At 45.6% G+C, this 16,296-nt stretch overlaps 1 protein-coding gene across 4 annotated transcripts in view; it reads left to right on the forward strand.

The window, feature by feature from the left end:
* DUSP22 (dual specificity phosphatase 22) overlaps positions 1-16,296 on the forward strand; it is a 78,291-nt gene that overhangs the window by 29,047 nt on the left and 32,948 nt on the right. The window contains exons 1-2 of one of the 4 annotated variants that reach the window (XM_090137008.1): positions 7,237-7,254; positions 12,871-12,904. The exons of 1 other annotated variant lie outside the window; for it this stretch is intronic. Coding sequence is in view for 1 of the 3 variants with exons in the window: in XM_031589291.2 (XP_031445151.1) it covers positions 7,637-7,657; positions 12,871-12,904 (55 nt within the window). In the remaining 2 variants the exon portion in view is untranslated. Of the gene's footprint in view, positions 1-7,236; positions 7,255-7,507; positions 7,658-12,870; positions 12,905-16,296 lie in introns of those variants that run through there. 2 more of the 4 variants (XM_031589291.2, XM_090137007.1) reach the window with 2 other exon arrangements.

Below are 16,296 nucleotides of genomic sequence, written 5' to 3' on the forward strand. Positions count from 1 at the left end.
CAAAGTTGGTTTGACTCTTTCTGATCAAAGTACAGTTGTTAAAGATGAAGAGAGAAGGATTTTTACTAATGGGAACAGATTCAAAGATATGAGTTAATGAAACCAAACTTCATAATTATACAGATCAGATGAACGTTCAGCTGGTGTCATCAGCATTGCCAGATGGATTTCAGTGGAAATATACCGCTTTTTCACATGCAGTGGTCTGGCAGACTACACAATTTTCTCAGGTCAGGGGAAGCTTAGACATAGAATCATAGAATTGCTCAGGTTGAAAAAGACCTTAAAGATCAAGACCAACAACAACCTAACCACACTACCCTAATTCTAACAACCCTCTGCTAAATCATGTCCCTGAACACCACATCCAAATGGTTTTTAAACACATCTAGGGATGGTGACTCAACCACATATGGAAGACTAAATAACTTGTGGTCTCAGAGTCAAACTGTTTCACATTTTCTCACACTCCATCTTTCTCCCCATTCCAATTTCCCCCAGCATTTAGATATTGGTGATTTTCTGAAAACTTTTCATGGGATTCTCTGCATCCTCAAGAGCTTAATAAAAAGTCTGAGTCTGGAGGAAGGCCCCTTTGTGAGTTAGTAATTGGTTAGGTGTTGAAAAGCAAAGGTAGGAGCTACTGGTCGTTTTTCACAATTCAAGGAAGTCAGAAGAGGAAGGCAGGGAAAGGAGACTGTGCCAGACCCTACTTTGTCCAACACATTCACAAATGGCCTGGAAAAGGTAGTGGATAGCCAAGGTGGATGATGATACAAAGTCATTTCCACCAGTCAGTAAGAAAAGCTGCCTGAGAAATTAGCACAGGGATTTCACATCAAGTGCCCAAGTAGTACAATAGTAAAGAAAATACGCTGATAAATGCATCTGTGATAACTGCATCTGTGAAAAATACAGCCCTAGGAAATGCGGATCGTTCTGAATGAGCCATTGACATTCAACAGAGAGATCTTGGAGTCACTGTAAATGCTAATATTAAAAAAAAAACCATCAGCTTAACATTCAGGCCAGGGACTGGGTGGGGTTCTTGGCTCAAAAAACCAAACTGCTGGTTACTAGAAACTGGTAGATATAAAAGGGGAAGGAACCCTGTGTACTCACCCCGTTTCCCATAATCTCCATTACTCGTCACTCTTGAGAGATGTCGAGCTATATAGATAGATCTATGCTATGACCTACTTCATCTGATCTTATATCCTTATGTAAAATGAACCATACAAGAATGTTGATCTAAGCTGTAGTCACAAAGGAAAGTGAAACTATAGAAAAGTATTTGACCTGAGAACCAATGTTGCAAGTCCCAGGCAAACAACTAAAGGATCACAACAAACAAAAAAGCCTCAGAAGAGACCACAAAGACACACTAAATTAGCCTCCAGCAGGTTAGAAGCTTGCTAGATGTTGCTGTTGCTATAGCATGAGGGATGACTGAGACTACAAAATACCAAATAAAGCACAGAAACACTTGATGAGCTCAGAGGCATCTGTGAACAGTACATTCTGGAACTGTAGAGCATCCAGTAGGTGCAGAATGAGACAGGCATCGGCTTAATGAACACAGTGTTTACAGGGAAAACAGCATTTTTCCCTTGGAAAGACACTGACTGAAAAGAAAGTAAAAGAGTTGTCAACTTTAAAGCAAATGAAATTCATCCCAAACTACTAATTCTTAACTTCTGTTCCATAACTTTACTGTTAAACTGATGATTGTGCCTGTTATGCTAGACAAGGCATATGGAATATTATAATATCTGAAAGTGTCTTTAGTTTAATGAATTTAGGTCATGTGCAGGAAAATACTGGTTTACATCTCACATCAGTGAGATACAGTTTGTCAGCAGTTGATGCTTTGCTCAGCAGACACTACAGTGCTAGAAGGCAATGTTAAACAAACAGGATTTGCAGAAGATTTGCACAAGAAGGATGGTCACGCAAACAATAACATTTGAAGCCTTGGCATTGTTTCTACTTCCAGAGCTTGACATAATTCACATCTGTAATCATACTGACCCAGTCATACATATGCATTCTTACTTATCCAAGATGCTAGAAGTTACGTCTCAGGTGGCCATATGCTTATTTGCATATACTTTTTTACACCTAAACACAAAAATATTTTGTCAGAGAAAACAAAATATGCGATGGAGAATTGTAGCTTTAATTGCTTTTAACATTCCAAATATAGGAAATATTAAGACATCCCATTGAGCAGAAAGTACTGGGAACGTGACATCAGCATAAAAATCTCTGCCCAGAATTTTGGCTGGAGGTAGGAGGTAATTACAGAATGCCTAAATTATATAAATCATGTGACTTTGGGAAGGTTGGGGAATTATCTCCTTGCACTGACCACTGCTTCTTCTGGGCTACTTCAGAGATTCCTCCTGACTTGAGCAGATCATATAGAATTAACTCTCAGTTGAGGTGTGAACTAAAGTGGTTACCAAGCTTCTGTGGGAACTTCAAAACTGAATTTTTTTCTACTCCAAAAAGTTTCCAGGGCCTACATAAGAAAAATTCAATGAATGTTATAGTTTACAGGCTTCCTGCAGAAAGGTTTTGTGAATACCCTCTTCTACTAGGACTTCACATACATGACCTGGAAGCAGTGTTTAGGTTATTATAAAGCTGTACTTCCATTTGAGAACATTTTGACATGTGCCCAGAGAAACAAATACATATTTTGCTTATCAAGGAAATGTGTTTGGATATTTTCATTCACAGTCAGCAATGAACTATTCTTAGTAACCAATAATATGCACGTGTCACACAATATACTTTTGATTGCTTTGTTCCTATTGAAATACGAGTTTTGCTTTTAGGGATCAAATATTTTACTCCTTTAAAAAAAAAAAAAAAAGAATAAAAATCCTGGATTGATAGAAAATGTTGTACTCTTTTTATAACATCTCACAACGAAAAATAACGAGGCCTGCTAGGACCAGTTTCTTATTTCTTTCTTTTCATTGGAGGTGAAAGTATTAAGTTGACCTGGTAAATATATGGAACAAAGTCAAAGCAGTATGAGATAGCTGCTTTAAAGATTTAAAAATTATGTATATTTTAACCAGGTAGTGAAACCAGAATTTTCAAGGCTTATTATTTTTTTCCTTGTTCTATCTTCTAAATGTTTAAGCCAACTGGCCCACAGCAATCCCAATATCGACACTTTGTTTGCAATCCCTCATTATTAAGCTGGATTAACTGTTATTAAAGCCTTACGTGCATACAAACAAAGTGACTGCTGGCGGGTTCAGAGGCACAGAAGTGCTGTAATTTTGTACACAGTTGTCATGGCAGCTGACCTACATCTAAATGATCTTGAACAGATTTCTCAGCCATTGTCTAGCGTTGTTCTTCCTGTTTGAATCATCAGTTCCTTTTTTGGGAGACCCGCCTTCCACAAAATCCTCCTTTGTGCCACTTTGGCCTCATCCGCTGGCTCAGCCCTTCCATCCTGGCACACTCCATATTCTGTTGGTGTTGTCTGTTAATGGAAGGGGTGGGAAGAGGAGAGTGAGGCAGCAGGAGACTATGGGCTCCCAGCTACTCTGGTTGTTGCAAGCAGCTTCCGAAAGCCGAGTTTTGCTGAAGCAAGCCACAGTGGCAACTCCCTTCAGTTTCAGTATGTAAAATATTTTGCCACACCATTGTTTTTGATGGGAGTTACTGCATTTTCACAGTGACATAATAGAAGCCAAATTTAGACTTAAGACTGAATTTATAAAATGATGAATGAATTCTGCTCCGTGAATACATGGAGTAAATCAGGAGGCCATCTTTTCTATCCAGTAAAACAGCTCTAAAATGCTTTAGCAATGTTCATAAGCACAATTACCAAGTAGGAGTTTTCAAAGTAGAAGCAAAGAGTCTTCCACGCTCTTTTCCTTCTACTGAACACCCTCTCAGTGCACTTAGAAAACAAGACCAGTGCTATTTATGAATGTTAAGGTTTTGTGTTGTTTATTTCTGGTGAAACAGTTCCTTCCTGTCAAATCAGCCCATCTGGGAGGAAAACGGACTATTTCCAATTAGCCATCCCTTTTATCTCTCTTCTTGCCACCTCTGAGAACTGAGCTGTGACGCCACTTCAGGGGAACCCAGCCCAGGTCTTATCAGTTCCTGGCAGATCATGGATAGCTGAGATGCCTCCTGCCCATGGCTGAATTGTGAGGGTTTACAGAAAGTGAGACCAAAAGATAAGAAGAGAGTATTTACTCTGTTTTTTTTTTTTTTTCAACATAGCAAACTCTATGTACTATCGAGGCAGAAGTTTTGTCTTATTTTTTCTTAAAGAACATGTAGTTTCAGTACCAGTTCACTCCTGTTTGTTTGTTAGTTTTCAGATAATTACAAAGAAGATGATCACTGCTGCTGAACCCTTTGCATCACCAGATAGCACTTGCCTGCAAGTCTAGAAGTAGAGTTTACTCAGTTTACCATCCTCAGATCACAGAGTGGTAGAAAAATCCCAGATCTGCAGGATTTGTGACATTCTAAAGTGCTTTTTCTTTTCAGTGATACTGAAAGCTATGAGATTTGTCAAGAGCTTTTTGCTCTTATTTGCATGTTGGTTTATTCATCCAGTCCAGTCATCTAGGAATAGCTTACTTTTTAAAGAGGACTATCAAAGCATTAAAGACAATGCACATATTAAGATCAAGGAATATCATGAAGAGAGACCATCACTGAACAACTGTATGTTGATTCAGACCTGCAGAATGAAGGTTTATGGATTATGTGATAATTTCTTAAACAACAGTGAAGAATTGGAACAATCAGTTTATGGAATAATTGGCAGGAGAGACAAATCTGGCAACAATATCAGGATTACCCCTCTAGAATGCTGGGGAAGAAAAGTAGATAATGTATACATCGTGATAAATGCCTTTCCTCCCACTGCTTTTGAATCTTGGTGTGTTACACTCTCCCGCTCTGATTTTTGCTCTTTTGCTGTAGAAAGCTGTACACGTGCAATGAAATTCTACTAATGGAAAGCACTGCAGGCTGAAGGGAGTCGTGAAACTTGAAAGCAAAACAGAGAAGACTGCATAACACTTCCCATTCAGAAAAAATGTCAGATGACTAAGCAAGATGTACTCGTATTCCATCTGCATTGCCTAAGTCAATGTAGCAATTTCACGTGCATTGCCCTCTTTGCAAAGAACAGAAATACCATCCTTTTTTGGATAATGGAAGTGACCATACAAGACTTTCAGCATATTGAGCACAGGGGTTTCCAGCTATCATGGACCTCTTAGCACAACACAGATGCCTGCAGTAATCAGAGATATTATTGTTTATCCTTTTGTCTCATGAACAGAAAGCATTTACCAGAGTTGCTGGCAAAGAACTCTTTCACTTAGGAGACAGAATGTGTTTAGAAGCTAGTATGGCAAGCAGTGATTCATACCCTTTGGACCTCAGTCTTACTTTGTGTGTTGTAAGAATAGAGTAAATTACATTCTAGAGAGCTTTGCCAATGAAATATTAAAGCTAATATCTGTGATAGAGCTGAGTGCTATGCTTTTTGGAAGGACTGAGGAGGAAGGGAGAAGTGAAATACATTAAGTCAGTAGCTATCCTTCCAGCCTTTCAAAGAGCTGCTCTGATGCTTTTGTGGCAAAGGATGTGACATATACCACAAACTCTGTGGAGCCTCATGAAGGGGGAGATTCAGGTGTGTGTTCTGCTGTGAGCTGCAGCAGGAGCAGACGTGCTGGTCAGTCCTAGAGGCTGTATGTGAGGTGTTCCACGGTGAAGCCAAAGTTCTAAATGGTCCAGATTGAAGCATGAGAGGGCTTCCTACTAACAGGCTCATACAGTCCCATGGAAGAAACCAAGGTATGTGGAAGGCAGAGGAGCTCTGACCTTACCCTTGTATGGGTTGAAGTGTAGTTCAGAAGTGCTCCCAGGTCTACCCAACCCACATAAAAGAGTGGCCTGGCTTCAATAGCTCACGATGACTTATTTCCTCTTAGAAGTGAGGATAAGATTACTCAGCAGACCTCTTCCTAGCACCCTGCCTGGCAGTCACTTGGCACACCATTGCCATGGGTGCTGGCTCAAACCTGCCTGGAAGCAGCTTGACAGTCAGCTGCCACAGGCTTTGCCCCTCCTGCATTGCTGCCATCGAGCATACTACCTTCCCTTAAGACTAAGCATCTGTGGTGATGACATGGCTGTGTGAAGGCAAGATGTTTCCAGATCTCCAGGCAGGTGTCCTAGTTTACTAAATGATGACTAAATTAAAGTATGTCAGTACTGGAGCATTGGAACAGCACCAGGTTTTGAAAATGCAATTGAATGACAAGCCACTGCTGGTTCCATGGTCCTATCTCTGAGATAGGTCTCCACTGGTCAGAGAAGTGCTGGGGGCTGTTTCGGAGGCACTAATGTCCAGAGGGTAGCATGGAGGATGTGTGGCCATCAGCTCAGAAGCAGCCAATGTAGATTGTAGCCAGCTGGAGATTGTAACATCATTCCCCAAGAGCACTGGCAACCTCTGCCCCTTTGTACGTGCTCCCATCACTTTCTGTCCCTCATTGCAGAGCTCATCCATCAGTTAGAGGCATTGGTGCCTCTTAGCACCACCATCCTTCATCCTTCCACCACCTGGCCCTGTGGAAGTGTGCCCTGCAGACAGGTGGTATTATGGCATCGGAGAGCATCTCTGAGAAACAGGTAACACATGGAGGAGAGATCCAGAGAGGCAATACCGTGGTCTTCCACTACCTGAAGGGAGCTTATAAGCAGGAAGGGGGGTGATTTTTTTACATGTTCTGATAGTGATAGGACAAAGGGGGGTGGATTTAAACTAAAAGAGGGGAGATTTAGGAAGAAATTTTTTACTTAGAGGGTGGTGAGGTGCTGGAACGGGTTCCCCAGAGAGGTGGTGGACACCCCATCAATGGAGGGTGGTCAAGGCCAGGTTGGATGGGGCTCTGGGCAGCCTGAGCCTTCCAACCCAAGCATTCTGTGATTCAGTGATCCACGTAGTTCTGCTATTGCACAGATTTTGTTTTAGTATAATACTTACGTAAGAACAACGGTTGCAAATAACGCTGCAAATGCCTACAACGTGACGTTTTAAGCATTCACATCAAACATTACCCCCACGTCACGCTGATGCTCGCAGAAACGCACAGCACAGCAGCGCGCCTCCTCTCATCACCGCGCACCTGGACCACCCGGCCCTCCACAGCGGCGAGGCGCAGCCGCCGGGCTCTACAGGTGGGGCGGCGCCGCGGGGAAGGCCGGGAGCTGTAGTTCTGGCGGCGGGGCGGCTCGACTACAAGCCCCAAGGCGGCCCGCGCGCCGCGGTCGTACCGCACGTGGGGGGGTGGCGGCGGCGGCGGCGGCGGCGGGAGGCAGTTCCCGGCGGCCCGGCCCCGCGGCTCGCCGCTCCCGGGGGCGGCCGAGCGGAAACCCGCCCGCCCGGCGGGGCGGGGGTGATGCGGCGCGCCTCGCCCCGCCGCCCGCCTCGTTAACAGTCCTCTCGTGCCCGGCCGCCGCCGGCCGGCCCTGCCCCATGCGCGCCGCCCCGCCGCCCGCCGCTCGCTAACCGGCAGCCGCCGAGGGTCCCGCGCGCCGCCGGCGGGCGGCCGGCGTAGCCATGGGGAATGGCATGAACAAGGTAACGCCGCTCGTCGGCCTCGGACCCGCGGGGCGAGCGCGTGTGCGCGGGGGCGGCCGCCTCCCCGCCTTTGTCTGCTGGCGGCACCTGGCTGCGGAACAAAGGCGGCGGGCGGGAGGGCTTCCCCTCGGCTCTCGGGGCTTTTTCGGTTTCCTTCTCGTTGTTTTTCCCTCCCCTGCGAGGCGGGGGGAAGGGACGCGGCCGCGCGTCTCCCGGGCGCGCTTCCTGCCCGGCCGCGGTGGGCGGTGGGGGGGGCCGGTTTCGGTGGTGCCCGCCCGGGGGTTCCCCGCACGGCGCCCCGCGAGCGGCCCGCGCGGCCCCGAGCCCCGGCCGTCACCCGCCCGCGGGGCAGGAGAGCCCCGTGGAGCCCGCGGTGAGGCGGGAAGGTGGGTCTGCGCCGCTCGGGGTGTCGGCCTCTGGGCGGCGGGGGCTCGTTGTCGGCGCTCGCCCCCGTGGCGCCTCGTGCGGTTGTCGAAGGGCAGCCGCGATTCCTGTCAGCATCTCCGCCCGTCTTTGAGGCAGGTTTGGAGGTGCGGTAACTGGCCCGCTGCAAAGGAAGAGAAGTTGAGTCATCTCCTCTGTCGAACATCCTGCTCCGAGCGCTTTGGGAGTAGCCTCGCGCTGAGCGTGGCCTCGCCAGCAGCGGAGCTGGAGATGGGCACCTGGTGAGCGGCTCCGTGCTGTTGGTCAGGCTGGCCAACGTCCCGGTGCTTGGTGCTCCTCCTGCCTGGGGTGCCCCTCATCCTCTGGGCAGACACCTTGGGATAAGAGAATCTAGGCGGGGAGAAGGCCTGGCTGCTTAATCCAGCTGGCTGGTAGGAGTAACGCCTCCCCTGGTCCTTTTCTTCAACTCCTGGTTTTCAAGTGTGGGGGTAGAATCATAGAATCGTTTGAGTTGGAAGGAACACTTAAAGGCCATCTAGTCCAACTCCCCCGCAACAAACAGGGACGCCTACAGTGAGATCAGGTTGCTCAGAGCCCTGTCCAGCCTGACCTTGAGCATCCCCAGGGATGGGGCATCCTCCACCTCTCTGTACCACCCTCTACAAGTGACCAGCAAGGAGTAAATACAGTTGGTACGTTGGAGTATTTTTCCAGGAATGTTTGAAGTTATCCTGCCACTCTCAGTATTTTGATGTGGGATGCTACCGTTGCAATCCAGGGGAAGAAAAAGGATTCTCAGCCCCTTCAGCCTAAGCATTCTTTGCTCTGCATCTTGCTTCAGCACTCTGCGAGCAGACAGTCCATGACTCAGGGAAATTTGGGCACTCTGCATCTGTTACGTGTTGTCCTGATGTGTTGCAACCAGAGTGCTCAGAACAAGCAGAGCACCATGTTAATTTCTCTCTTCTCCCTTTCCTCTGTGATCATGAGGATGAAACCTGCGTTGAGCTGGCGAAACTGACTCCTTTAAGGAGGTCATGCTGGGTACAGGTTTATTTTTTGCAGGGGTCCCGTGTGCAGGTCTGGTACGTGCCACCTTCAGAATGTGCCCCTAGATCATCTGTTCCTTTTGATCTTGTGAGTCAGCGAAAGCCGGAGAGGTGAAGAGAGGTGTGGACTCATCAGCTGTTGGGTTTGCTCTGCTTGGAGTAGTCTGTCAACACAAATTAGCTTAGTTTCCACCTAAAATGTTTTTTTGTGTGTGTGTGTGTGTGGCAGAGTTGTATTTTGCAATAAAAGGAAACAAGCAGTTTATCCAGTGCTGGATTATTTCATTTAGAGAATCTCTGTACTGAAGCCAAGGAAAGAGGATTAGTGGTGACCCGTAATGGGGTATGGTAAGGAAAAATCTGCAGACTGCTACAGCTGCTGTTGCTGCTCTTGGATGCTGAGCCTTTCTCAGTGGCACGGTCCCCTCCTCTTTTTCTGTCACACGATACTGGCGTATATACTACCAAGTGGTAATTGCAACTGACTTTATGTGGCCGTCAGCATTGATTGGAAGGCTTGAGGCCTAGCATTTTTATTTATTAATTTATCTCTAATTATTGTTTTCCTCTGTAAAATTACCCATGTTTATTTTTTTCTTAAGCCTATCCAAACGTGCTGTTTTTTCCCAAGTTAAACCTAAAGCAGGAGTTTCTAATGCTATTCTTACTCTGTTTAGGGAAAAGCTGTGGTCTACTGGCTGCATTGACTTCAAACTCATCTCATGGCTGCTATTTACTTTTCTTTTTTTTTCTTTTTTTTTTTTTGTTTTGGGTTTTTTTGTTTGTTTTTTGTTTTTTGTTTTTTTTTGTTTTTTAAGTACAGAATGAGTAATGAGATTGAACTTAGGAAAGGTGGCCTTATTTGTCTTTGCACTTAATGCCTAACTTTGACATGTATTCAAAGGTCAACTTTAGTCTGCAGTTGAAAATGACAAAGACGTTTTCCAGGAGCTGAAGTCTAGTGACTGAAACAGTGATAGAGGTCATGGTACTTAGATTTGGCAGTCTGTGAACACGGCATACTTAGTGGAGAGTTTTTCCTGGGTTGGTCCTTTGTCCTATTACAGTTAAACGCCCGCTATTCATACAGACCCTGCTGAAGGGGCGAGTTGAGTGTTAGTGCTGCAGAAAGAGCAGGTAAGCTGTGTTCGTTGTAGGAGCTGGTTCATGAGAAATGCAAATCAGTGTGGACAGTTGCATCTAGTTCTCTGGAAGTCAGCAGAGCTGTGCCACTTAATGTCAGCAGCAGCAAATCCCTCTCCCTTGCTGGCTGATAAGGTGGGCTGATCCATTCCCCCCTGCAGCCTTTTGCAGCCCAATGCTCTCCAGAGCACCCATTGTTACCAACGCATTTAGAAGTAGCGTTGGGCAAGGAATTGGATGGCTCTATCCTGAGTGCCTGTCCAAATAGAAGACAGTGGCAAGATAACGCTTCAAGCCATTTTTTAGGGAAGTTTGTTTTTCCGAGAGGACTGGTAAGAAGTCTTAGCAATCCATGGTAGGGCTCTGTGGTCATGCACGGTGAAGAACATGAGCCGTTCTCATGGGAGATACGAACCAAAGGCAGGCGTTGCTCTCCTTGTTGGTTATGCAGCCTTCTGTTGTTTAGTCCATGGTCATTTTGTCAATGTTTCAGATGATAGAAAGAAGCTACTGTTTTTTCAGAAAGCAGTGGTTGAAAAGTTCACAAAAACAACCACCTTATGTTTTTCTCCCACCCCTTCTCTCGCATGCTCCTGGCAGCCATCGGCCTTCGTTGTGCACAGCCTGGAGTTGCAGTTGCTGAAGGCAGTGTGAGATGACACAGCTGAAAGTTCCCAGCCATAGTCTAGTGCTGAAGTATTAGTCAGCACAGTATGAAGATTCACTTCTTTCCAGGTAGCTTTCACCCATAGTCATGTTTCTTGCTTTTAGAATGACTAGGACAACAGGGGCAACATCTGTCCTTGGTTGCACAGTGTCCTAATTTTCTACCTCGCATACAGCGTTGCTTCATAATGCACCAGTGCAAATGCAAACTTCTGGATTTTTCTGCTTTTGTTGGCAACAATCTAAAAAGCCTCCATTTTAAATCTTTCCGCTCTGGTGTTTCTCGATATCTCTTTAATTTGTAATGTCTAGCCTTAATGATTGGAGTTTAAGCTTTCATGTTCTCTTGAGAGCACACTTTTGATGCAGAAATAATGTCCTGGAGCCTAAAATGCTGTAGTGTACTGTAGCGGGGATGTGATTTGAGACTTGTGCGGCAGATAGTCTAAGATAGCAATGCTATTTAGAATAGAAAGGTGATTTAATTTGTTTGTATTTTAAACGTCACCTAAGAGGGTTGGCTGGGGTGGCCCGGTTGGTGAAATTGGTTCCTAACTAGATTCACTTTTGCTGTAGAGCATGCAAGGACCCCAGAGCAACCATCTTTTAATGGTGATTGCAGACTTGAGCTCCCTGCTGTAGAGCTAGTGTGCCATTCCATGATCACCCAGTGGATCCTGGAGGGAAGAATGCTTGTACAAAGCTACAAGGGAGCATGGACATCACCAGAGCTTTGCTGGTTTTTGTGAGGCTGGGAAGTAATAGTGAACACAACACTTTTATATCTGGGGAAAGCTATGGCATTAGGATGTACTTGAAGGTATTTCACAGGTCCTGCTGGCCTAGGCGTGGTGCACTGGGTTGCCTTTCAGCAGGCAGGCTGCTGCAAGGGGAAGGCTTGAGTGATAATCCTCAATGAGAACCTGCCATGGCTTTTGGAACTTGGTGACTGCTGGACGAAGTAAAACGGGTGGAGTTTTACCTTTAAATAGCTGCACTCGAGAAGCTGTTGCTGCTGTTGTGATGACACATGGGTGTTGCTAAGGCTTTCAGAAGCTAGTGCTGACATATCTGTATTGGTGGTATGCTTTGCATGCACCGAAGAAAAGTGGATCATGTGCTCTCACTGCCACAGTTCTGCTCCCATCAAAGGATGCGGGTGTGGGTCAGATTTTTCAGGTGTCAGAAAATGAAATTTTTGGCCAGAAAGCATGTGCTTGGTCTGCTTGTTTTATTTTTATGACCTTAGTGCCGTTCCCAAGTTGGGAGGGACAGCACTGTGGTGTTTACCCGTGTGTGTGCACAGGGCCAGCCCTCAGCTTGACCTTGGTGCTCATGAGTTAATGAAAGTCCTCTAACCGAGACCTGCACGGGCTGCTAGGTGCAGCAGTGTGAGTGGGCAGATCTGGGAGAGGAAAATGCAACTCACAGACTTTAATCAATTCTCACTCTAGCAGCTAGCTGGGTGCAGTGATTTCCTCCAGCTAAGAGCCTGGCAGTGCTGTATCCCCCACTTGCATGGCTTTGCGCTTCGAAGGTCCCTCAGAATTTTGTATTGCAGTGCTTTATCCAGCTCGCTTAGCAACTTTAGGCAAATCACCTTCTCTTTTTGAAGTTTCGTCATTAGTTAACTAAGTGTGCTCTTATCATGCCGTGGGGGGGTTGGGACATGTTGTGAGGCCCACTCCATGTTTGTAAAGGGCTTCTGATACCCTTGGAGAGCGCCCATTATGTGAGAGTTCACATGATTAACAACCCTGGCTGTCAACGAGAGCTTTTGGAGAGCTGTGCATCGAGAGTAATGCAGCTTGAGAAGGTTGCAAAGAGGCACAAAATGCTGCCAGCAGCCTGTAGATTGCATTTGACAATGGTCTGCTGAAGTAGTATGTTCCATCCTGTATGCAAATCGAACTTTGTCAAATTGTGTTACCACAAGATATCTATATTTGATACTATATTTCTTTCTCACAGATTCTGCCTGGCTTGTTCATTGGCAACTTTAAAGGTAAGATTAGTTTTATCATTACTTCTAGGATTGCTTAACAGGGGTCTCTAGCTGTTGTTTCACAGGCTGGAGGAGTTCTCTGATGTCTGTGCAGCTGCTTTAACCTCGTCTTGCTTCATTCTTGGATTCACCTGATAGCATTTAAAGAAGAACCTCTTTGCCCTCTCATCCATGTGCTGTGCTGCAAGTACTTTTATGAAAAGAAAAACGAACTCCATCTCCTCAGTTCATGTTTCAGCTGGAATTCCTAAACATTGGCCTGCCTTAAATGATTCCTGTGCTAGGCAGACAAGCATGTGAGCCAGGCACATTCTTTGTAAGGCTTATAGTAAGCCCTCCTTATAAGTAAAGCTTAGAGTGCCTCCTGCACATTGCTTTCTTTATTTTGGTTATTTGTAACAGCTGTCAAAGAGTTCTGTTATCACTGCATGCGAGACTGATAGATCTGCAGATTGCTGTCTGACCACCGATACTTGCACTGCCTGTGCTGCAGATGTACGATCCTCTGATTGTTTACCCTTTTGCATGAGGTTTACCTTTTGTTCACAGAACCATATTTAGAAAAAATAGGAGACTTTGTGTAGGCATCCATATAAATGACCTGTTCTCAAAGTCCCCTCTTAGCAGCAGTCGCAGTTGACTGTCCCTACTCTGAAATAAAGGAGTTGTGTCTGTACAGTCTTTTTGAGGTGGAGGTGCTATACTTGCTGTGTTTCGTTGTGGTAACAAAGCAGGACTCATGGGGGCTGCTGCAATATCATACCCTTCTCAATCTGCCCGATACTGCACCTGGCCTGCTGAGATTGGACAAGGTTTGCACTGGATTTAGATACTGCTGTATGTCTTCTCTGTTCCCCTCTTCCTTGCCTCCCCCGCACTAAAACCTGCAACTTCACTATTTTCTGTCTGAAAATATTTTCTGTCTCATTTACCTGACTCTGAACCTGAATGCTCTAGAAGACAGCGTTGCTGCCCACGTCCAGTGCTTGCTGCTGCCGTGAAGCAGAGCTGAATGCCCTGAGAAGCAGCCCAGGGTACACGTGAAACTGAGAGCTGTCTTTTGCCACACTGGGATGCCAACACAAGTACAATGGCTTGTGCATGAGAGTCATGCCACAGTAAGGAAAGAGGATGAAGACCAGTTGATACTGATCAAAGAGGGTAATAAAAGGAGGAGAAACAGAGAAGAAGGGGAAAAGAGGGAATCTAAGGGAGAAAGGCTAGGTTTGAAGACTGACTGCTGCATGAGCTAGTGACAAAACTAAATTAGAGCTGTGTTGTTTCCTTTTCTTTGTCAAGTAATGTGGGAAAGGGGCAGGATGGGGGATGGATGGTGGGCAGTAGAGTCCCTGGCTTTAAAGTTTCTGGCAGGGTGGCAAGATGGGCCCAGGGATGGCTCTCAGTCTGTCGCTCTTGCTGCTGCAGACCTGTTGGTAAACCCTTGACAGTACGCCCAAGGGAGTGAAACTCAGCTGGAGCATCTTTTTCTCAATGCAGTTCTGTTTTCAGCCAGTGAACAATATGACCAGCTGAGGGGAGCTGACTAGGGTTGCAGAGTGTCAGCACTGCCTGTGCCAGGGTTGTGATCCTTGTGCTTGCTCTGCTTTGCTGGTTCAGCCGTGCTTGCCATTGGTGGTACGTCAGTCACTTCTGCACAGGGAGCAGAGGAGTGCATGGGGGTGGGTAGTGTTCCTGGAAGCATCTCTTGGAAAAAAGCAGAGACTGGAATGCTTCATTTACCCACATAAAAGAGGAAAAGGATGGGCTTAAATATCAATATCTGTGTTTTGGAGTCTGTTTCTAATGATTAAAAAGCCAAGAAAAATGTTCACTTATTTATTGTTATGACTCTTGGTCACATTCTTAATCCTCACGAGTGTCATTCTGTATCTCTATATAGGTATACACAAACAGGAAGAGAGAATATTGATGTTGCAGTACTTCATTAACACAAAAGTGAAGTTTTATTGTATTAGCATCTTCTGCACCTTCCCCCCTTCCAACTGCTTCAGAACAATTGCAATTGCTTTCCATGCAGTGAAGTCATCCCATTTAGGAACAGGCATTGGGTTTATCACCAGTGTATTTTTCCGGAGGAGTTTGATTACCATGTTCCCAAGGCATGTTCTGATTTGTGGCACTCTTTCAAAAAGTGACTAATGAATTTTGAGACTTCCATAAAGGGAATTGTTGCTGAGAAATGCTCAGCAGCATGCATTCAGGCTTGGTTAGAATATCCCAATTTGGGCAGCTGGAACATCTAGCTACTTCTACAGACAGGGGTTTTAGCAAATTGTTTCCTGTAGTGCTGAACTGCTGAATAGCCAGGCTGCTCAGAATTGAATGAAGTTCCATCTGGTCAGCCAGAATAGCACCAAATCCTTGGCATTGTGCATCTCACCTGAATGCAGAGTCGAGGTGCTGCGGTGCACTCTGTGTCTATGTGCAGGGGGTGAGAAGTTGGCAGAAATCTCTGAAATGCTCTGATCTGCCCTCTGGAGGATAGTCTCTCCTTTCTCCGGTGACTAAACAGGGAGTCCAGGGAGGCAGAGTTTCCATAGCTGGTTCCTAAAATCACCATCCTCCTCAAGTTTGTCTCCCCACTGTATGAGAAACCTCTGGGGAAGCTGGCAGTCTGAGGGCAGAGGGACAGTGTTTTGCAGTTCCTGCTAAATGAAAGCAGGAGGTGAAAGGATGTTAAATGCTGTAGTTGTGGAGGTGCATTGTCTGGAGAAGGCATTCAGCAGTTGTTCTCTGGAATTACTATTCAATATCCAGCAATATTTCTGCTTTATGCATTGATGTTCCTACAGTCTTTTTAGGCGTAATTAACATGGAACCAGTCTATGTCTGAGAAAGTGCAAGCTCTCCCACCTTTAACTGGGCCAAAGAAAAACCTTTAGGATACATCTGACAGAAATGGGAGTTGAACTTTCCCATTGTGGTTTGAGTGCTGCTGCTGTACAAGCTTTTAGCTGCATCAGAATGAGAGAGATTTCTGCAACCACCTTAGGGTGTTAAGGATAGAGGGCATGTAATCCTGACTATAGAAAGCACTGAAATACGTGCTGAAATCCCACCAAGCACTTGAGTATGTTTTCTCCTCGTTATCATTGAAGATCTGTGGGCGTTACTGTGCTCACCAGTAGAAAATAAAAATTGCAGCGTAATTTTTTGTGTGTATTTGAGATTACACAGCTAGAGGGCAGAAAAATTCAAGAAGAACCACAGGTGTCCATTCAGTACGGTCTTGACTGAGTTTGGTCTCAAAGCCCAGGGGAAATTGGAACTCCTGGGCTTCTTCAGTGAAAATTAATGAGGAGCTATAACCTTGAAATAAAGGGGAGGGGCACAATTAGGAAAGGGAAAGTAGTGGTAAACTCTTCTACCTG

Source organism: Phasianus colchicus, chromosome 3, assembly GCF_987193195.1.
Source record: "Phasianus colchicus chromosome 3, bPhaCol1.hap1.1, whole genome shotgun sequence".
Classification (NCBI taxonomy): domain Eukaryota; kingdom Metazoa; phylum Chordata; class Aves; order Galliformes; family Phasianidae; genus Phasianus; species Phasianus colchicus.